This window comes from Phymastichus coffea, unplaced genomic scaffold (genome assembly GCF_024137745.1).
Source record: "Phymastichus coffea isolate CEN01 unplaced genomic scaffold, Cenicafe_Pcof_1.1 PCOF00044, whole genome shotgun sequence".
Taxonomy (NCBI): domain Eukaryota; kingdom Metazoa; phylum Arthropoda; class Insecta; order Hymenoptera; family Eulophidae; genus Phymastichus; species Phymastichus coffea.
In genome coordinates this window covers 85,621-106,588 of record NW_026706855.1, presented here as the reverse complement: position 1 = coordinate 106,588, position 20,968 = coordinate 85,621, and the positions used below count along the sequence as shown (strand labels likewise).

The 20,968-nt window shown below is 31.4% G+C and overlaps 4 protein-coding genes across 6 annotated transcripts; 1 reads left to right on the top strand and 3 right to left on the bottom strand.

The window, feature by feature from the left end:
- Positions 1–42: 42 nt before the first annotated feature.
- On the bottom strand, positions 43–1,611 carry LOC131664428 (serine/threonine-protein kinase nekl-2-like). Of its 2 annotated transcripts, XM_058935494.1 has the most exons (6): positions 1,434–1,608; positions 1,281–1,371; positions 1,034–1,201; positions 783–943; positions 561–705; positions 43–462 (listed from the first exon to the last, which is right to left on the bottom strand). In XM_058935494.1, exons 1-6 carry the CDS (start codon positions 1,496–1,498, stop codon positions 190–192), a joined length of 903 nt encoding a protein of 300 aa, XP_058791477.1. In that variant the 5' UTR covers positions 1,499–1,608; the 3' UTR covers positions 43–189. The 2 variants fall into 2 exon arrangements, with proteins under 2 accessions (XP_058791477.1, XP_058791478.1); XM_058935495.1 differs by lacking the exon at positions 1,034–1,201 and having other exon boundaries at positions 1,434–1,611.
- A 71-nt stretch (positions 1,612–1,682) lies between these two features.
- On the bottom strand, positions 1,683–5,414 carry LOC131664569 (OTU domain-containing protein 5-B). The gene is made up of 12 exons (XM_058935775.1): positions 4,708–5,414; positions 4,371–4,466; positions 4,204–4,295; positions 3,963–4,123; positions 3,755–3,903; positions 3,528–3,683; positions 3,293–3,449; positions 3,005–3,216; positions 2,822–2,941; positions 2,591–2,743; positions 2,337–2,523; positions 1,683–2,255 (listed from the first exon to the last, which is right to left on the bottom strand). The coding sequence occupies exons 1-12, from the start codon at positions 4,849–4,851 to the stop codon at positions 2,119–2,121; spliced, it is 1,764 nt and encodes a 587-aa protein (XP_058791758.1). The 5' UTR covers positions 4,852–5,414; the 3' UTR covers positions 1,683–2,118.
- A 105-nt stretch (positions 5,415–5,519) lies between these two features.
- On the top strand, positions 5,520–12,422 carry LOC131664568 (B-box type zinc finger protein ncl-1-like). 2 transcript variants are annotated; one of them, XM_058935774.1, is made up of 10 exons: positions 5,520–6,272; positions 6,389–8,524; positions 8,599–8,930; positions 9,024–9,228; positions 9,295–9,793; positions 9,865–10,032; positions 10,113–10,357; positions 10,497–10,854; positions 10,940–11,172; positions 11,247–12,422. In XM_058935774.1, the coding sequence occupies exons 2-10, from the start codon at positions 7,853–7,855 to the stop codon at positions 11,349–11,351; spliced, it is 2,817 nt and encodes a 938-aa protein (XP_058791757.1). In that variant the 5' UTR covers positions 5,520–6,272; positions 6,389–7,852; the 3' UTR covers positions 11,352–12,422. The 2 variants fall into 2 exon arrangements, with proteins under 2 accessions (XP_058791757.1, XP_058791756.1); XM_058935773.1 differs by having other exon boundaries at positions 5,520–8,524.
- A 172-nt stretch (positions 12,423–12,594) lies between these two features.
- LOC131664570 (synembryn) lies at positions 12,595–20,846 on the bottom strand. Its single transcript, XM_058935776.1, has 10 exons — positions 20,228–20,846; positions 20,012–20,151; positions 19,841–19,947; positions 19,479–19,771; positions 19,247–19,413; positions 18,922–19,180; positions 18,715–18,859; positions 18,234–18,381; positions 18,052–18,171; positions 12,595–17,964 (listed from the first exon to the last, which is right to left on the bottom strand). The coding sequence occupies exons 1-10, from the start codon at positions 20,303–20,305 to the stop codon at positions 17,838–17,840; spliced, it is 1,584 nt and encodes a 527-aa protein (XP_058791759.1). The 5' UTR covers positions 20,306–20,846; the 3' UTR covers positions 12,595–17,837.
- Between the last annotated feature and the right edge of the window lie 122 nt (positions 20,847–20,968).

The following is a 20,968-nucleotide window of genomic DNA, read 5'->3' as shown; positions in this document are numbered from 1 at the left end:
GAAGCTATATCACACTGCAGCTAAATGATTACACTTTTCTATAATGACATTAAGTTTTATTGCGTAAGTTTCATAAAAATTTATATTCCCAAGTATTGTACAAATAAGACAGCACGTAGCATTCTTCCTAAAACAATAATCAATCGCTGAATCAGTTAGTTCACAGTTTATAATTTTGAAAACACCGATCTACGATGCGGAAGAGGGTTTTAAAAATTGTCGAAAAATGTCTAGCTTAAATTCATGGTCGGGAATTGCATAAGATCGACCTAAATTCAAATAAACTTTGGTGGTATACGAAACGAGGTACGGGCAAAGAAGTAAAAGCCGAGTTGATGGTCGCATCGAAGCATCTTGTTGAAGTATCTTGTAAACTATAATCTTAGTACTTCGAGAGATGTTTGTAGATTGAAATAATCGAGGCTTTTCTCTACATATCATCTGCACAATTTCTTCGATGTTCTGCGAAGGAAAAGAAGAAAAAGAACAAAGATTGGTGTAAACAGTAGCTAAAGGAAACGTCGGCCATTAAAATAATATTGAACGGCATGCACGCTTACCGATGCTGGGAATGCCAACTCCTTAGTCAACATCTCATACAAAACAACTCCCATACTCCATACGTCGCTTTTGAAGTCGTACGGTTGCTTTCTCAGCATTTCTGGAGCTACATAATAATAGGATCCTGCATGACTGAGATTATATCTGAAAATAAGAAAAATGGGAATGTGTCAGAGTGTAACAATTAAAAACTGACGTCAAATTTGTTTGATTCAACTAACTCCTGCAAATCCCGTGAAAGTCCAAAGTCTCCGATTTTCACAATGTCTCCCATGCGTCCAGTAAGCATAATGTTTTCAGGTTTCAAGTCACGATGTAAAATATTTTTTGAGTGTATATGATGTACTCCCAACAAAATTTGTGCAAATAAATATAAAGAATCCTGCAATCAAACGCGTGGACGTGTACTACGTGACAAAAATAACGCATAATTTCTATAAATTTTAATTATGGTTTCAAATAAACACTATACTTTTTCCAGAAGACCAGTAGATCTTTCATCTAAAAGATGTTTCAATGTACCACAAGCTGCATATTCCATTAAAATGTAAAAATTGTTCGATTCCTGCCAAGCTCCGTAATAAGAAATCACATTAGGGTGTCTTAAAGTTTGTAAACATTCTACTTCAGCTGATAATATCTGTACAAACAGCGTACAGTTTCAATGCGAATTTCGTATTGTTGAAATATTGTTTCCTTTCGATTTATTGTTTGATTACCTTATTGTTCCAAGCGTTCTCTCCATTCTGTACTTGTTTCTTGATAACAAATTGTTTCTCATCTTTTAGGCGCTTGACTAGATAAACTTTCCTGTTATGCAAATAAAAAGTTTATTTTCGTTTGAACATTAACTATTTAAAGGTATTTCATACCCAAATGTTCCTTCTCCTAATAGTACTTTAAAATCAAAATCTTCCGTTTTCAACGTTAAGTTCATGCTAAAGCTTGTATTTTTATTTTATTTTAACAATGTAAAATTCAGTGAGTCGTACGGTGAGTATGAATCGATAAGCAACGTGGCTCACTACTATATGACAAAATTCTAAGAGCTACCAGCCTAAGAATGTTTGTACGGGACTCTTGCTCAATACAAATACACGTGTTACTTTTACAAAGCCTTATATTTATTTCCATAGTATTATACAAATGAGGATGTATCGATGTATTACACAAAATCTCGTCTCTTTTGTGAAAGAGAGACCGTTTTAAAGTAGAAAATATAAATTAAATCTAGAATATAAAAACGAAATTCAAAGTAGTTCACCTTTATTTCACAAAGTTATAATTAACAAGAAATTTTTAATTTGAAAAATAAGCAGAGCAGCAGCGCTATCGCAAAGAGTACGAAGAATTTGATGAATTTTCATCATTAAAATTACTCCTCGTTCAGTGAGAAGAAATGCACATCTGTTACACATTGTCGACTTTTTACCTATCTATTTACTTGATATATTTCCGATTTTATGTATATATGTATATATTTATATATATTTATATATATATATATATGTATGGCATATACGTTTATACGTATTTTATTCACATAGTTTACAGTATTCAACTATTTGCAGACTCGTTCGTTTCACTCGAGTCATTTGTGAAAGTTCGAGATTGTTTTAAACTGTCTAAATATTCTTGCTGCGAAGTGGCCAACACTTTAGTCAAAATGTCGCTGTCTTCCCAATCAGTTAAACCTTAAAAAATAATTATTTGATAATGTTAATTTTTTATTATTTTTTACGTAATTAACGATTTTGTTTATAAGAATAATTTACCAAAAACTTCTGGAGGAAGACGATTGAAGAGAGAAATATCTGGCGATGCGTGGGTTTCTTTGCTACTGCCTGGAGTAGGTTCTTGTGGTATTATAGTCGAACTTTTGTGTTCAGATGGAACAAGTGAAACTGCACAGTTTGACTGATGTTGTGGCGATCTTCGATTGCATCGTACACTATCGCTTACCTGCAATCAAGCGAGAATTTTTTTTGAGTAATGATTACGTCTCTTAAATAAATTAAAAATAACGAACCTTTGGAGAGTTACGCAGAGATTCTGTATTGGATTGATTCGTTGCCGTGGGTGAAGAACAATGACTTCTTTGTTGCGTTCGACTGCCATGCGAATGGAAGTGACTATGTTGAGCACTAGTTACTGTACTTGTACTACTAGAACTTGACGATCGCTGTAATACATTTGAAGAATTGAAGCATTTTGTAAATATTGTATTTTATTTAACATATTTGTTAATTTATAAACTTACTGCTTTTCTCATCTCATTGTCCCTCAACCATTGTAAATAACTTTCTCTTGCAACTTGTTCTTCAATTGCTTCATTTGTTGCTTCCCAGTCTGTTGCTTTTATTTTATCTTCAAGCATTGTCTGTGATAATAAAAGAAAAGAATTATTTATTGTTAATTAGATTGGGTATTTGTTAAACAATACCTGTTCGATATGCAAATCTTCACTTTGTCTAACAGCATCAGACATAAGTTGTCTATCAGCAGAACCTGGATTAAATGATGGTAAACCAAGGCCTACACCAATCGTTGCTTTGTATGGATCTACAATACTGTTATAATGACTACCTCTTTGGTAAGACAATCGTATAGGTTCGTTATCTGTTTTTAACACTCCATGAAAAATATTGATTGGTTCTGAAAATAAAGATTGATAAAGTGTGAATGCTTTTTTTTTCTAAAGTCAAAATTAGATAAAGAATTTAAGATTCACCAGTGCTGTAACAAAATAATTCGACACTACGGTTGTACATTTCTGACATTGCTTGCATTTCGATGTGGTTTCCATGTACATATTCTTGTCTTTTTCTGTCTACATATTCACCAAAATCTTCAGCAACAAAATGTGAAAAAAATTCTTGATTTGCTGCCTGTTTTCCAACAAATGAAAATTAACTAAATAATGATTCAAGTAGTTTTTTTCAAATAAATATAATAAAATTACATACAATGTAGTCCATACAGTGTTTACGAACCACACCATGCATTTCCTGATCTCCATACACTTGATCAGCCACAGCTCTAAAAAGACATGCTCCATCTTCACCCATTTTTTTAATAGTAAAACCTATTTTCCTCAATCGTTTTTCAAACCATCTGTCACGCTGTAAAATTCAAATTTTTCATTGATGTTGTATTTCTAAAATCAAAACCTTTTGAAATTACTTCAACAAACCTCTTGCCATTCTGCAGCAGTCAAGTTATTTCCTGTTCTTCCAGTATATTCATCCCCGCTATTGTATCCATTACCTGATTCATGTTCTAGACTTGTGGCAGCAGAAACTATTGCCATTCGACTATTTGACAGAACATTAGCATCTGCACCTATAATTGAAGACATTAATATGCACAAATTCTTAATAAATAAAAAATATTATGCATACCTTGTAAACTATTAGAACTACAAGAAGCAATTGGTGGAGTAGTCTGTCTTTCATGTTCTCTCTCCCTTTCACGTTCATTATTAGTACCAATATTACTTCCTCCCGCACCTCTGCCTCTTTCTCGCTCTCTCTTACTACGAGAACTTCTGCTAATGCATGAACTAAATATAATTGATTAAAATTGCAACAAATTAAACTTTAAATATTTTTTATCTTAATCAATCATTAACGAGTACTATACCTATGAGGACTTGTTCGTCTACGATGACGCTTTCCATGACTGGAGTTTCCTCCTTCATCAAAATGTGTTTCTTCTCTGAGATCAACTTTTCCCTGAAAATATAAATTGATTAGTGTGTGTTGGTTTCGAAATGAAATGTGTACTCTAGATAACTTGTTTCAATTTACCTCGTAAGGACTATTGGCTGTTAAAACTATAGAACTAGAACTATGGTCATTTTGCACTCCATGCAAATCTACATTAAAATTATTGCCACCACGAACCTGTAAGAGTATTTTTAAAATGACAATATTAGGTTAGGTTTATTATATATGTAAAAAATTTGCAATCAATTTTTCATTTGAAAAATTTACAAATATGCAAGTATTATATACGAACTCTTTAAATATTTTGATAGGCTAGCATTTTTACATATTAAACTTTTTAAAAGGAAGGAAATTGACAAGAAATATTAAGAAATGCGAACCTATGCAAAGGTAAAAAATACTAAATTAAGATTAACACCTGATAAGAACTGTTAGGCAAAGCTATGGATCCGGCTGCACCGTGATCATTTTGTACTCCATGAACGTCGACCTCGGACCCGCTTGAGCTCTCACTACGCCGATCCTTGGCCGTGTTTGACTTCTTCTTCGAGAGAATCGTCATCTTGGATTCTCTCGACTGTTGATCCTTTTGAACGAAATAATTTTTCTTTGTGGAAACGTAACTCCTAGTGGATTGCTATTAAGTTTTTGCGCTCTTTCAATCGTCTGCCTTTTTGGTAGGTCAGCGTCTGCTACTCCTTTTTCTTTGTCACCGTGGATGATCTAATTGTACAACAGTCACTGATGGAAGCATAAACGTCAGTTTTCGTACTGTTATCGTTGAATTTTGTTGGGTTCACTCGTTTACAGGCAAAAATGGAAAAATTTTCATCTGTGAAATCTACTAAGAAATGTAAAAACGGCCATGACTGCCATGAGTCTTAGCACTCTCTTCTTTGATTCCGATGTCTACCTATACATAGACTATATGTACATATATACACATTCGACGCACGCGCTCACACATTCACGCAAATAAAACTCGCAGTACTCGCACGCTCACACATCCATATGTATAAAGCATGCAATGTGCAATGAAAAATAGTACGCAAGAAAATTCGGATCAAGACAAAAATCATTTATAACCTATAATGTTTAACACGAATATTATTGCTTTTGTTATTACATTTGCGTTATGACAATTAATGATTATTTTGTAATGATCAGTATAACATGGAAACAAAATTTTGGGTGTTGTATACGATACCTATATAGGCTTTGTTATTTATTTTGATATTTCTTCTAAATATTTTTCAACACCAATACTTGAAATGTCCTATAACAAAGAAATGTGACAATCAAATTGTTTTTAACGACGAAAGTAAATGTATAATTAATATTAATCAGTTGAACCTCGATTTCAATAGGTAAAAATTAGAACGCAATATATGTTAGTTACATACATCTTATACTACGTATGTACATATGTATACTAGTCTAGTGATTATTGTACATATACATGCAATACGCAATATCGTAAATCCATTTTAATAATATACATATTTGTAATCTAGCATACCAGCAGTCGATAACTTTTTTTATGACAAACATATCGTTGATTAAACGTACATAATAGTAATTGCATTTGAAACGAGTTACAAAATTAAAAATAAAATGGATAAGATCGTTCTTCAGATATTGACGAATTTGTTTGTACATTTACAGTCACGTGATCAAGTAGAAACGATGGCTATAGGAAGTCAACTATTGAAAGGTCAGGCTCAGGGCTATTGTAGAACTTATATTTATGAGAAACTGTGTTAATTATTTTATAAAAGACGAAAAAAGGTGTTTTCAAATATCGAGTGTAAACTCGACATTAGATTAAGAAAAAAAGTCCCATAGCATATAAAAGCATTGAAGTGTTGATCTTGGAAGGGGAAGCGGGGACAAGAAAAGAGTTTGGTTTATTGGTGATTGCCTATAGTGCCTGGTGGACTCGCTCGCTCTTGCGGATGCGCGGGTCGAAGCTTGCGCGACATAGTATGTATAGATGTATGTATGTTTGTATGTATATATGTATGTATGTATGTATGTATGTATGTATGTATATATGCGAATATATATGTGTATATGTACATTGTATATACATATTGTAGCACAGTCCACCAATCGAATTCAGCGAGGGGCTGGGAGCTGAGCTGAGATCTGAGAGCGAAACGAGCAAAGGTGTATTAGTAGTGCCGTGCTGACGGTGTCTGGTGCTGGTGCTGGTCTCTTTCTGTGAGCTCAGGCAGAATTCTCTCTGCCAGTCCAACGTCACAATTTCTCCAGTCAGCTCTCGCTTACAGCCTTGTACTGTACAACTTGACACCAACGGCGGACCTTTTGTTGCCAGCTCGTTGCTGTGCCTGCTGCAGTACAACAATAAGTAACTACTGTTTAAGTGCCGATCGACAATCTCCTTTCAATCTCGATGCTCGCTTGCGCGCATGCGAGTTTGTAGACTCAAAAACTGTGATTGCCTCTTCGTAACAACACGACGTGATATGAAGAAGCTCATTTAGTTCACCCCCAGAGAGAGACAGAAGAATTATACGCGTTCTCGCGCGTAGCGCACACCGGACTTCCTATTTTTTCCGCGTGGACAAGCCAGGAGCGCGCAAAGAACAACACGAGACTCTGCTCTTTCCAAGAATCTAAGACTTGAGGCTCTATAAAAAAGCTAGTAAGAGAAACTGCACTGTGTGCAAGTGTGCGTGTTCCTCGCGTGTGCAATGTGCAGGCATTTCAACAACGCGCAATCATTTTACTGCTATAACGACGACCAGTGCCGCCGCCTCCTCGCAAGTTCTATCGCTGAAAGTTATCAAATTTACCTCCTGCCGCTTTTGTTCGTCGTCGTCGTCGATGTGGAGAACAAACATGGCAGGTGGTAATTTATGGGGCGTCATATGCACTACATAATCGTCAGCGAGTGCCGATAGTGACTTTGTAAGGCAGAATTTCAAAAAGGAGAGAAAAAAAACAGTAAAACGACTGAAAAACTCTTTTGTTTCTGTTCCGAGAGCTGAATCGCATCGAGTTGTGAGCGGCGACGTTCATTTGTTACTTTTCGTCGTCGTGGTCATTCGCTGCGTCTTTATAATCGCCATAACGATATTGCTAGTCTATTTTCCTAAACCGGCTACCTTCTGCACTCATTATTTTTTGTTATTTTCGTTAATATAGACGAGTTCTCGTTCTCTTTTTCTCGTCTACATAACACGCTTACGCGCGCGCGTGCGCGCACTTATCTACGCAAAAAGTACATAGATACTTCGCACGCACACGTCACGTATATCTATATACATATACATATACATATACATATAACTAAGTACACCATCGTACGCTGCGCAAGACTATTCTAATTGCTGTGTGACTTTCAACCTTTTTACCACAAATTTTCAGTACTTGAATAGCCAAGTATTACTATGAAGTATTCAACAACCCTCATTGGTCACAAATAGAAATTATTTGACTCTGAACGTTTCAATCTCAGTCATTAAAGGTCCTACAGATATTCAGCATTCAGGTATTGCTTGTACAACTTTAGATATTTGACAACTTTGCAAGTGAAAATGGCTTCAACAACTCTAGCAGTCCCCAACGGGACTAATTCGGTTTCATCTGTTACTTCAAATAGTGAATCAGTTAAGAGTGATGAAATTGATGGATCTGAAAGCTTTGGAGAAAAAAGTGCAAGTTTTAGTTCTAGAAATCAAGTTGATTCTTTAGAGGAGATGAATTACAGTGGTGATTCTTCAGATCAGAATCATTGTGGTATTTGCTCAAATAAATTGAACTCACCTCGTGTTCTCTTTTGCCTCCATGTTTTCTGTGAAGCATGTCTTGATAAGCTTTCTAGCAAAGATGGAGATTTCAAGGCAGATACCACTATTACCTGTCCAATGTGTCAACAAGAGACTCAAATCAGTGCAAAAGGAGCTGCTTCCTTACCTTGTGATTATGTACTCACCAATATTTTGGATATGTCTGCAATCAAAAACACCTCTGTATTATGTACATCTTGTAAAGCAATGGAAAATGCTGTTGCTCGTTGCTCTGACTGTGCCAATTTCTTATGTCCTAACTGTAACACAGCTCATCAGTTTATGCGATGTTTTGAAAACCACAAGGTTGTTGCTTTTGATGACCTCAAAAAATCTGATGAAACTATACCCATACACAAGCCAATCTTTTGTGAAGTTCATCCCACAGAGAATATTAAGTTCTATTGCCATACATGTCAGGTAATAAAAGTTGATTTATAGTTGTTTCATTGGATTAAATATTTGCTTTATGAATAGAATTTTATTCTTTTTAGGTACCAACTTGCAACGAGTGTTTACTTGTAGAGCACAAAGCACCAGAGCATCAATATGAAAGAATAAAAGAAGCAGAACCACGCCAAAAAGAAGAATTAATTAATTTGGTAAATGAAAGTAAAGTTAGAATAGGGGATTGTGATCAAATTTCTTCACAACTTGGGAATGCGCTTAGTGAGCTTCAAGCTCAACGTGACCAAGCCAAAGATTTAATTTTAGAAACTTTTCAAAGTTATAAAGCTATTCTTGAAAAATTTCGTGATAACGCTCTTGACAGTTTAGAAAAAGTCCACTCTGAGAGAGAACTGGAAATCATGGATTCCTTTCACAGGTTTACTTTTTTTTCTTTGCATCAATAAATTAATGTGTAAAAGTCATGTATTTAATTATAACTAACTCAATTAAATAATGATGACAATTTCAGTGTGGAAAAAACTGTTGAAAAAATTGAATGTGCATGTCAATTCACAAATCGTCTTCTTGAGCATGGCGATGCTATAGAAATATCATCTCTTCGTCGAGTAGTAATCAATCAATTAACAGAGTTGTTAAAAAATATGCCAAAGCCCAACATAACTTGTGCGATAGAGTTTCAAACAGACTACAATACCTTTGAAAGAGCTATAAAGGTAATAAGCATGAATTTTTATTAAAACAACCAGACATTATTTACTAATAAATTTACAAATTTTCAGGAAACTTTTGGTAAAGTGTGTGCTGAGAATGTCTCAACAGTTAAATCTTCAAATGATGTAGCAAACAATTGTTCACAAAGACTTCCTTCTCAGCAGAACAGTCATACATCTGCTGGTTGTCCTAGTTCAATGAGTGCAAGTTCTCCCATTTCACTTCCAGCATCAATGCAGTCTTCATTTGAAGGTGAAACCTCTTTTGTCATCCCTCCAGCATCCAGTCCTAACATTCCTGTTCCTCCACCTATTCCCGTTTCCATACCTCCAGGTTCTATGCATGGTCTTACAAGTATTCAAGAGTATAACCTTCAGCAACTGGCTAGTCTCGCTGAAAAAGTTGAAATCACAAACGATACAGGAGTTGTAGGTCCAAGTTCAAATCCAAGCCCGACTCCGTCCTTCACGTTGGCTGATCTTTTTACTGGTGATCTCAGCTCAAATAGTCATGCTATTAACAATCTTCAAGCTCTTGCCAAACTTGGAAATACATTAGGCCCTCAAGGTAGTTTATATAAAATAATGTAGAATAAAACACAAACTTCCAATCACAGAATAACATTATCTTACTTACAGATTTGAATCCTCCAACAATAAATGGCAGCAATCTTGTCTTAGGTCGTGGATCTTCACCAGTTATAGTCGATACGCCAAATCTAGCGACCCTAGCTAGTAGTACACTTTTAAATAACGGTTTTCACTCTCTTTCTTCCTCTACTTCTCCTATAATGTCACAAAGACCTGGTAAATTTGAGAAAAAGCAAAATAAATCACCAAAGGTCTTTTGTTAAAATTGCTAGCATTTACCATTAATTATTTTTTAGATGACATCAGTGGAGATTCTTTGCATAATGTGCCTGTAGTCATGGGCAGCACTGGAAATTTAGCTAATTCAAGTAATTTTAGTAATCATTCACGATCAAGTAACCCTAAACTGACGGCAATGCAAATTCGCTGCAAATTTGGTCAACTAGGACCCAGTAAAGGTCAATTCAACTCTCCCCATGGCTTTTGCTTGGGTACAGATGAAGACATCATAGTGGCTGATACAAACAATCATCGTATCCAGGTAATAAATATAACAATAATTATATTAAAAATAATAATAATAATAATAACAATAACAACAATAATAATAACAATGTATTAAATCAACTTGGCTCAGTTTAATGTGTTAATTTCTAAAACATATATTTTTATGAAACAAGGTTTTTGAAAAAATTGGAATTTTTAAATTTCAATTTGGAATTCCTGGTAAAGAGGAAGGGCAACTGTGGTATCCACGGAAAGTTGCTGTTATGCGAAACAGCGGAAAATTTGTTGTATGTGACAGGGGTAACGAGCGATCAAGAATGCAAATTTTTACAAAAAATGGACATTTCATTAAAAAAATTGCTATTCGCTACATTGACATTGTAGCTGGTTTAGCTGTTACTGGTCATGGACATATTGTTGCTGTTGATAGTGTATCTCCAACAGTATTCGTTATTAGTGATACAGGAGACCTTCTAAGATGGTTTGATTGCAGTGATTATATGAGAGAACCTAGTGACATTGCTATTAGTGGTATTTATTTTATATATTTCGCTTATTAATGAAAAAAAATCAATAAAACTATAACTTGATTATTTGTCAAAATTATTTTTTTCAGGAAAGGAATACTTTGTATGCGACTTCAAAGGCCACTGTGTGGTTGTATTCAATGAAGATGGTCAATTCTTGCGTCGCATTGGCTGTGAAAATGTAACTAATTTCCCTAATGGGATTGATATTAGCGATGCGGGAGATGTCCTTATTGGAGATTCACACGGCAATCGATTCCATGTTGCAGTTTTTTCTAGAGATGGCTCTTTGATTTCAGAATTTGAATGTCCATATGTTAAGGTATATATTCTAAAAATATAATGTGACACTTTCATGTTTATTGAAGAAAGAAAATAACTTGTATTTAATTTTAGGTGTCGCGTTGTTGCGGACTTAAAATCACTTCAGAAGGATATATTGTGACGCTTGCAAAAAATAATCATCACGTTCTTGTGCTGAATACACTGTATATAGTTTGAGGTGAGAACAAATGTAGCTCTATCTCTACTATTCCACAAAATGAAGAACCTTATCTAGAGTACGTTATTTTCAACAAACGGAAATGCCAGAATAATTTCGTAATTAACATTCAGGCCTATTGGAGCAATAGTAAGAATCAATTTAGCATTCAACTTATTAGATTAGACATGTACTTTGAATATTTTTGATTTATGAGAATAACACGTGGAAAACCAGTACAGTGAATGAATGGATATCTGACCATTTATGCTAGTTTAAGAAAAAAAAAAAAAAAAAAAAAAAAGGGCGCAGCTTTCATTTGGCTTACTGCCATTTTATCAACTTTTTAGAAAAATAATTTTGGATAAAAATACTGTTTACGCTGTGGAGCTGCTCATCTTATTCTGCAAGAAATGTTGAGCTCAAGCTCTTTGGGCAGTTTTTTATGCATTACATTCAACGCGTCAGTATTTTAAGAGTGTTCGTAAATCAAATTTTATCTAGTCTTGGACCAGCAGCTTTGCTTTCACATTGACTCTTTATCTCGAGTAAGGTTTGTTAATGCTGCCATTGTAATATCCAAAGTATATTTATAAAGAAATTAAGGATAGAATATAAAACTATGAATAGTGACAAAAAAAACTAAAAAAAAAACCATTGTTATAACAAATGTTTTAACTAATGAATATGAATGAGTATGTTCCTTTTTTTCTCTTGGCGTGTTTTACTCTACATTTATATTTCCATAATAGATAAGGTAATGTAAAGTTATTAGACAAAAAACAACTTTATAACTTGTTATAAATCAAACATTTATTTACAAAGAGATAAATATGAAAAAATCAATAGTACGTATGAGTGTAAAAATATTTATTTAAGAAACATGACTTAACTGATTTCCATTCATGTGTATCGTTTTATTTTGCGAGACACATAATGGTTGCGATATTTACTCAGAATGCTTTATTATAGTTTATCACTTAATAAAATATACGTGAATTTACGGATGTATATACACGTAAAATATGTATACATATACTAGAAATATTTAAAAAAGTTGAATCTTGAACTCATAGTGTATGTATACATATAAAAGTTGGAGATAAAAAAACGTTTACCAATTAACTTCTATTTTATGTAAATATTAAAGCATTTTTGCGGAAAAAATTCACTAAATCTACGTATATATACAAAGGTATATACATATTATAGAAATACACATATTTTGTAGGGTTGTTTACATGATCAGCCTTAATGTTTAATTCAATTGAAATGAAAAAAATAACAATGATACATAAGACATATAGTCAACATCTGGCAACTTTGCTATCTATAAGGAAAAATTACTTTCATATCAAACAATTATATACTTTAAGAAATCTACACTTTCTTGTTATAAACAATGGTAGTAAGCACATGCAAATTATTTGATGCTATCAACTCCAGTTGCTATAATTAGTATAAAATAATAAGAATGACATATTACTTGCTTCCTTTTAATCAATCAATTGGTATGTATAAAAAAAATTTTAAAAGTAAATAGAAAGACGAATAACCTGGCAGACAGAATCAAATAAATTTCATAATAAGCAGTTTTTAAACTGTACATATGTTAGGTAGTACATCATTTATATGTACATATTTTATTCATCAATATATAAAAAATGTACATAGAACGTGCGTCTACTCGTACGAAATAACTGATTCTGATGTATGTGAGCGTGCATGTACGTGTGTGCATGTGTCTCACAAATAATTTATAAACTAACATTAACAAATAATTTCAGCCGAATTCAACGAAATAACAAAATTAATTTTACTTATACCAGAAGGTAATTTTATTTTTCTTGATTATAATTTAAGATGAAAGTTATATGATTTTATTATAATTCAATAGTCATGGTTATAGAAAAATTTTATTAAATATTGCCTGTGATAATAGGATTATTAGGATAACTTAAATCTTTGAAACATTTCTGATACAGTTATTACATAAACCAGTGAATACATGACATTCGAAAAATAAATAAATGTACTTCTTTAAAAAAATTCGACTCTAAAATATCAAGAAAATAGTTATGTGTTGAAAATTTACATGAAAATCCACTTTCAGTGTATAAATACAAAATTAAGATTATACAGGTAAACTATAATTAATTTATAAGTATCAGCTTTATTGAAATATTTTGAGAATTCCCTTATAAGTAACTGAGTACAATAAAATTTAGAACATCTACAGATACAATTTTACATGATTTTATACGTAAATGTTTCGTGCGCTAAATTAGTGTATACTATTTTACATTTATCCAAACAAGGGAAAAAGTATAAAAATGTAAATTTGCACAGAAAAAATATATAAATAATGGCACACAATAACAAAAACTAAAAATCAATTTTATTTTATAAAAAAGTACAGTCAATTGTTAGGCAAACACAGACACGCGCACACACATACATATTCGAGCACGCAGGAATATTTTAAGACAGATTTACTCTAATTATAATATTTTATTCATTAGAAATCATATTTGACTATACAAAAGTATTGAATTAGCTCCTTATTTGCCTTAATAATTGAATTTAATAAGATACAATAATATGATAAAATTGCAGGTAATAAAGATGCGAAGCAACAAGCATTACCTGTAAAGTAATTGGTAATTGTGATAGTTTTTTTGATAATTTTTACAATCTTCAAGGCGATGACTACAAAAAGTGAAATCGTGTAAAGTACATACAGTACATTAGCCGTAAGCAGAAAGTCTTGAAAATAATTCAATAATTATAATCATTATAATTACGTTATAGTAATAATATTACTTTTACGTAGCTTCCTTCAGCAATTAATAGTTTTTAATAGTTTATGTTGCTCTTATAATTTTAATTTTTTTGGTTATTAATATTCAAGTCATCGCCTTAAAAAATCTGATTATTATAATATTTAGGTATAGATAATCCCACTCTTTACATTAAAAATCTCACATTGTTAAAAAATTTGCTTAAGTATGTTAAAAATGAAAAAAAAAGGAATGTAAATAGAAATAGAAACTTGTCACTAAGCTTAAAAAATAATAAATATCTTTAATATCCAATCAAAAAGAGAAAATAAAAAAAAAGATCATATAAAAGATCATATAAACGCATCGAGTGATTTGAGCTATTAACATATTTTTTACAACGATATTCTGCCGTACTTTACGTATGTCACATTATAATCAATCACACTTGGAATGCAAATTATCAAAAAATATTTAGATTAATATGTTGTGCAAAATTGATTTAGTGAGTATCATTGTAGGTTTTATTTCTTGTGAAACAACAGGGTTTTTAGATAAATTTAAGCGAAAATTTCCAAATTGCCCGTAATAATTCAGCGCGTCAAACTGTTTTGCAATAAAAATTAATTTTCAGAAAGTGTCACATTTGCAATATCTAATGATTGAAAATGAGGAATGTTTCAATTGCATATTTTTTATGATGTTTAAACAGACTTCTTGTCATATCATATAACGTGTGTTTAGATGATTGAGCGTGTATGTCTACGTGTATGCTTATAAAAAAATTAAATAAAACATTCAAACGCGTTCCTCATTTTATAAAATATACGTCACTACTATGCAAAGAAAGAAAAAAAAATTCCTAGTATATTTTATACAACGCAAATTTGTGAGTTTCATGATGGATATATGATGAAAACAAAACAAGCGTCTATTATAATATTATAAGTATTTACAATCATATTACCTGTAGGTTTATGGCAAAAGCTGAATTTTAGCCTACATATAATCATAGTCTTCCTAGACAAAAAGATAAAATTGAAAGTTATGGGATTTCCTAAGTATGTTTAAGGGTATGCAAAAGCTCGATAAAAAAAAATATTAAGAAGAAAGTCTCCTGAGTTGGTATTCAATAAAATCATTATACTTAATTTTATGGTAATTTTGAGAGCTTTTTACTCCCTGCTAAAAATATACAAGATGAACGTCAACGTGCGCGCAAATTTTGATCAACGAAGTCCTCAATATTGCTATTTAATAAGCCTTAAAATCACTCGTCTATCGTTTGGGAGTGACAATATATGAACAATGAGTTTATTAATATTTATTAAAAGCTTATTGGACATCCGACCATTGACAAAACAAAATTGAATTCAAACAGCAATACAATTGAGAGAGAATTCATGGCTATTGTAGGGTGTCTTGTACACAAGCGTATCATTCTTACGCCTGATTTGTCAATGAAAATTATTTTCATCTGTTGTTCATCCAGAATCGATGGATGAAGAATTGTACCCTACCGAATTTGCGCTAAATGATTGCACTACAAAACAATAACATTTTTGTACGTAAAAAACAGCAAAAAGTATATTTATACGTTTTATTCGCTTTTAAGAATTTTCGATGCACCTCCATGAACAGCTAATCAAAATTTCAAGTTTGCTCAGACTTTCTTGTTCTAGATTTTCGAAACATATAACGAGCTTCTTGCCTGTATATTTATACAAGAATTAGTCAATTTTATTTCTCATTATGAATATTCAACTATGTTAGCATAAGAATTTTTTATTCATGCCTTTTGCATCGTTCTATTATTTAAAAGCGATTCTTATACAATAGTTTGAAAGTTACTCATACAATACTCATAAAACATCACATTTAATACGTGTAAATATATTTAAAGTCTAAAAAAAAGAATTAAAAAACAAATATAGGTATAAGTGATTTTCGATGTTGTTATGTCTTTAAAAAAAATGGTTGATATACTACTTTATTTTATCAACTACAAATTTGTATTTATAATGATGCATTTAGTATGTATATGAGTTATATTGCGAGAGTTATACTTATACAAATGTTAATATTCGCGTAAATTTTTTAGTCTTATTTATATAAAATATTTGTTTTTATTCATCTTTTTCCTTCGTCTATTTAGCGATTTTATACACAATCGTATATTTACATATACATATTTACATTGTACCTATAAAGTAAACGTTAAATTATATCTTTTGTGCCAAAAAAAAAGAAAAACAACACCATGAGAGGCAGAGAGAAACAAAGAGAGTAATTGCGAGTGATAACGAACGTAAATACCTGTACGAAGTCAAAACTACTAATTAATGACTTTTCTTATATAAACCTATAGTTTATTGTTTGTTTTTTTTAATAGTAATGTTTTTATTTGCATTAGATTAATGAATAAAGCAAGTTCTTAACAGTTAGTTTTCATTTAGTCAGTACCAGTACAAACATTTGACATATTCTATTGCTAGACAGTAAACAAATAAAAGTTGCTGTAAATGTAAACAAATGAATTGTATGTACGCGTGAGAATAAGAAAAATTGAAAGGTTGCATATAAATATATACATTGAGCTAGAATTCATAAAATCAATCTAACTTTATTCCGTTTCTTTCCTTCGAATAAATGCTTTTCTTTCTCACTGGCTTGTTTTAAAATAAATACTTGTCACGTTTAGTTCTTGCATAAACAATTACTGAAATGGATGCCTCGAGAAAAAAAATAAACAAAGATTTTAGTTACTTTTTCCATATGTGCTTTACTTTACATATCAAAAGTAATGATTAGAATCTTAATTTAGATTGTGTAGATTGAAACAACGCCAAAAGTTTTTGCTACTAGAAAACTTTTACCTTATTAAAGCAATCAGTTTAGAAAGTCAATTTTTATTTTTTACGATTTTAGCAATATCTAGGGTTGAAAATGTGATATAAACAAATGCATGATGTATATTCAAAACTTGAAGGATTTTCGCATTCCATAAAAAAGTGTAAAACGACATGCTTCAGTACCTAGACTAGTGTCACGTATAGTAAGTAACTGAAAACAATTTAAAATATTAGTAAAATTGTCAGGTTATCTATGAAAAAATACGCGTATTGCGATTAATTGATCTCTGCGATTTTTACCGTTGCAAAGAGTTAAAATGTTAAGGAAAAAATCAATTTTTACTTGTCTAGCTATGAGAGTATTATTTATACTCTGTATACCATGTACTAAGTTGATGAATGCACTGAAAAATAATTCATCGATAAACGTATTTTCAACTTTCAAAATACAAATTAGCATTTAGTTAAAGTTCATTTTCGTTCTATTAGTCATTTATTTTTCACGTAATCCTGTAGCCACTAATGTTGTATCTCTTCAAAAATGAGTAGAATCACGTACTCTTATTACAAACGGTATGATAAACTGTGTGCAGTTGTAGTGATTCAAACAGGTATTGATATAATAACGTACGTATATTGATGGGATTACTTATCAAGCACACTAATTGATACCGCGTCCAAAAACGTTATGTGATTTTGAATAATGTTATATTTTTTATTTCTTAAAAATTATTTACTATGTAATGTTGTCCTGTGCTTTTTTTCAATAAATAAATTGAATTGAAATAACATACGAATATTTATTGCACAACACATAAAAACAATAACCATCTAAAATTGTTAAGATTATATTTTAATATAATTGTCATGTAAGCTAATCAGTATCTGAATCACGTTTGTGGATTTGCTGCTTTGGTAATTTTTCTTTCAACTCTAAAACATGTTCAATAGCCTTTGGTTTTCCATCATCTCCTACAGTGCAAGGCTGAATAATGCCTCCCCTAAATAAAGAACAATTATATTCAGTTACTTTTTTTAGAATCACATTCAATTTTGATTTCTTTATTATACAATCACTTGTAAATTACCTTTGTAGTTGATCAACTAGACTAACAAGTTTCATAGCTTCATATTCTTTTTGTTCTTCAGTCATGCCTTCAAAAGGATTAGATTTTGGCTTTTCATAGCAGCCAATAACAGGGTTTATACTAAAAAAAATTATCAGTTAATAACTTGATGTTTACTTACAACTAATTAGTAGAAAACTTACTGATCTTTGTATTGCTCGTATTCTTCTGTATCACTATCTTCAGATTCAGATGAATAATCAACTTTAGCATGGTCAGGACCTAACAAACCTTTGTTAGCAAACATCCCTGCTGCGTTTCCGTAGCCAGTATATTTGATCATTCTACCCACTTTAACATTTGAAAAAGGTTTATAAAATATATTACCGAGATTCCCCTATACACTTATGTGTGTGTGCATATATACAGACAAATAGTTCATCAGCTAAACTATAGATAATAGATTATTTACGAAAATTTTTAGCATGCGAATTGACAATTAGAAAACATTCATGGGGTTTGAACATCTTGCGAACAAACGGTTTCACACCAAAATTAATTATCTATTCATGATAATTTTTCAAACACTTATCAACTGTCAGTAGTTTAGTCTAACAATATTAAGTCACAACAAATTTTTCCTGCATTATTATTATATTTATATCATAGTTTCTTATTTCACACCTTTTTCTTTGCAGAGTACAAATAAAAACTCTGCGTTGAGGTCTCGCACTTCAGTCAAAGGTGTTGTTAATAATTTACAAAGTTTATTTCTTAATGTAGAACCCTCTTCCGGTCTTTTCATCACATCTTTTAATGGTGGAAGAACCTACATACAAACCATCATTTTCATGATAAATATTTCCTTAATATTTCTGAATGGCAACATACCTGCATTCTGATATATTTACGTATAAGTCTTTCAGCTCTACACATTTTTATCAAACAAGTTAAAATTGGAGACATATTTTCAATCAAGCTCGTTTTACAGTCCAATTTATCATTTAGGAATTGTAACAACACATTGACAACAGTCATATCTGCATTTGCTTCATCAACAGAATTGTTTTGTTCATCCAATTTTAATGCAGGTGCAATTAATTTGATGTAATAGCTTGTAGGTATTACAGTCAACAAGTTGACAACATTACTAAAAATGTTAAAAAATTTACATAATTTATGTTGATTTCAAAGATAATCATTAAACAACAATTACCTGACCAAATTTTCATTATCCTTTGCATTTTCACTCAAAAGCAAATTTTTGACAATGCATAATAAGTTTATATAAGACTTGAATTCTTCAGCAGACGGATCTTTCTGCTCAATAAATAAATTAAATAAAGCCTTTAAAATTTCACTAGATAAGACTGCATCATTAGCCTGAAAATTAAGTTTTTATATGTAACGTAGAACTTTGGAAACAAAAGAATCTTGAGGCTACGTACATAAATATTCCTTTCTTCCATATTTATGTACTTAGAGCAGCTATCCAATAAATTTATTAATGTAATATCTCCATGTAGTTCATTTATAATAATACTTCTTGTTGAAGGAATTAACGCACTAATTAAAAATATGACTCGGACATCAAAAAGTTTAGTATCATGCTGAACATCGGAATCATATTTACTTATGCGATCTATAACACAAGCTAAACAATTGGTTTCCAAGATCATATTTTGTACTTTTGTACTATTGAATAAGATATTACACAGCAACTTCTGGGTTTCATTTGTAACTAAAAGAAAAATAATTGCAAACTTACAATATATTAAATATCAATCAATAAAAAAGGTATGTTTCAAACCTGTGGTGACAAAGTAATTTTCTTGTTTACAATTTAGACCGGCATATTCCAATATTAAATTCAGATTTTCTTGAGTTAAAATGCTGTCTAAACTGGTTTTGTCACGACTAGAAAAATTGTTACCAATTGTAACAAATATTTTTGGAAAAAAGTTATTTACATCTTTTCTACCTTAAAATTCGAAGAGTGGATAAGCATTTCTGATGAACAAGTACTTCTTCTTTATTTTTTAAATGTAATAATACTGCTTCCCAAATCTGACTTCGAAAATTTTCTTGGTCCAAAAATTCAAACTTAGTTACACTTGCGTACTTTAAATGGATATAAAAAATGTGATTAATAAATTTAGTACTAACTCTTTTACTTCATTGTATAAAACATACTTACATTATTTAAAAATGTATCCAAAGTTTGAGAAAATTCTTGATTATCTTTCAATTTGAATTTTAAAAACAAATCTTCCATTTTACTGAGCTTTATTTTAGATGAAGGTATATCACAGATCTATTATACTTTAGAAAAGCTTATAATTTATTGAAGTCGAAAATTCTCGTATCATAAATGTCATTACAAGTATATCGTGATTTATTTCGTTTTTTTATAAAAGTGTGAAATGAGAATAAATTATACTGCAATAGTAATACATCACCTTCATATTAAAAAGAGCGATCATTTGAATATAACTAAATGTCAATATGCGCACTTTTTTTACACAATATCAAATGAAGCCTTAGGTCATGAATCACATGAATCAACGTATCAACATACAGAGGGAGGAAAAAGCAGAAGACGCTTAGACATTTCTGTTATAAGAATGTTACAGGTAAAGCGCGATAAACAAAAGTTTAACCAGTTTATATTGTTATAAAAGTAATGACGGTTTAAGCTTCAAATGCTATATGGACTACTAAACCACCAACTTGATCAATACTGCGTGTATGTACACTGGCACAAGCACAAGCTCGAATTACAGGGAACTGAATTCTAAGTCAAATAAATGATTCTTGAAAATTTCAACAGATCAAAATTAAGAAACCAAATTAATATTGTTCCTACTTGTTCTTATTGCACGTATCTATACCGATGACCGACTGTATTAGTGTGCTTTAGCGTGTCATACATGTAGAG

Excerpts from the sequence above, each read along its gene's own strand:
- LOC131664428 (XM_058935494.1), bottom strand. The coding sequence starts at position 1,498 with ATGAACTTAACGTTGAAAACGGAAGATTTTGATTTTAAAGTACTATTA. Across the intron at positions 706-782 it reads CTTTCACGGGATTTGCAGGA|ATATAATCTCAGTCATGCAG; the intron begins GTTAGTTGAATC and ends TCTTATTTTCAG. Across the intron at positions 463-560 it reads AGTTGGCATTCCCAGCATCG|AACATCGAAGAAATTGTGCA; the intron begins GTAAGCGTGCAT and ends TTTCCTTCGCAG.
- LOC131664569 (XM_058935775.1), bottom strand. The coding sequence starts at position 4,851 with ATGACGATTCTCTCGAAGAAGAAGTCAAACACGGCCAAGGATCGGCGT. Across the intron at positions 3,684-3,754 it reads CTGCTGCAGAATGGCAAGAG|CGTGACAGATGGTTTGAAAA; the intron begins GTTTGTTGAAGT and ends TGAATTTTACAG. Across the intron at positions 3,450-3,527 it reads AACACTGTATGGACTACATT|GCAGCAAATCAAGAATTTTT; the intron begins GTATGTAATTTT and ends GTTGGAAAACAG.
- LOC131664568 (XM_058935774.1), top strand. The coding sequence starts at position 7,853 with ATGGCTTCAACAACTCTAGCAGTCCCCAACGGGACTAATTCGGTTTCA. Across the intron at positions 10,033-10,112 it reads TATAATGTCACAAAGACCTG|ATGACATCAGTGGAGATTCT; the intron begins GTAAATTTGAGA and ends ATTATTTTTTAG. Across the intron at positions 11,173-11,246 it reads TTGAATGTCCATATGTTAAG|GTGTCGCGTTGTTGCGGACT; the intron begins GTATATATTCTA and ends ATTTAATTTTAG.
- LOC131664570 (XM_058935776.1), bottom strand. The coding sequence starts at position 20,305 with ATGGAAGATTTGTTTTTAAAATTCAAATTGAAAGATAATCAAGAATTT. Across the intron at positions 19,414-19,478 it reads TGGAAGAAAGGAATATTTAT|GCTAATGATGCAGTCTTATC; the intron begins GTACGTAGCCTC and ends CTTAATTTTCAG. Across the intron at positions 19,181-19,246 it reads GATAATGAAAATTTGGTCAG|TAATGTTGTCAACTTGTTGA; the intron begins GTAATTGTTGTT and ends TAACATTTTTAG.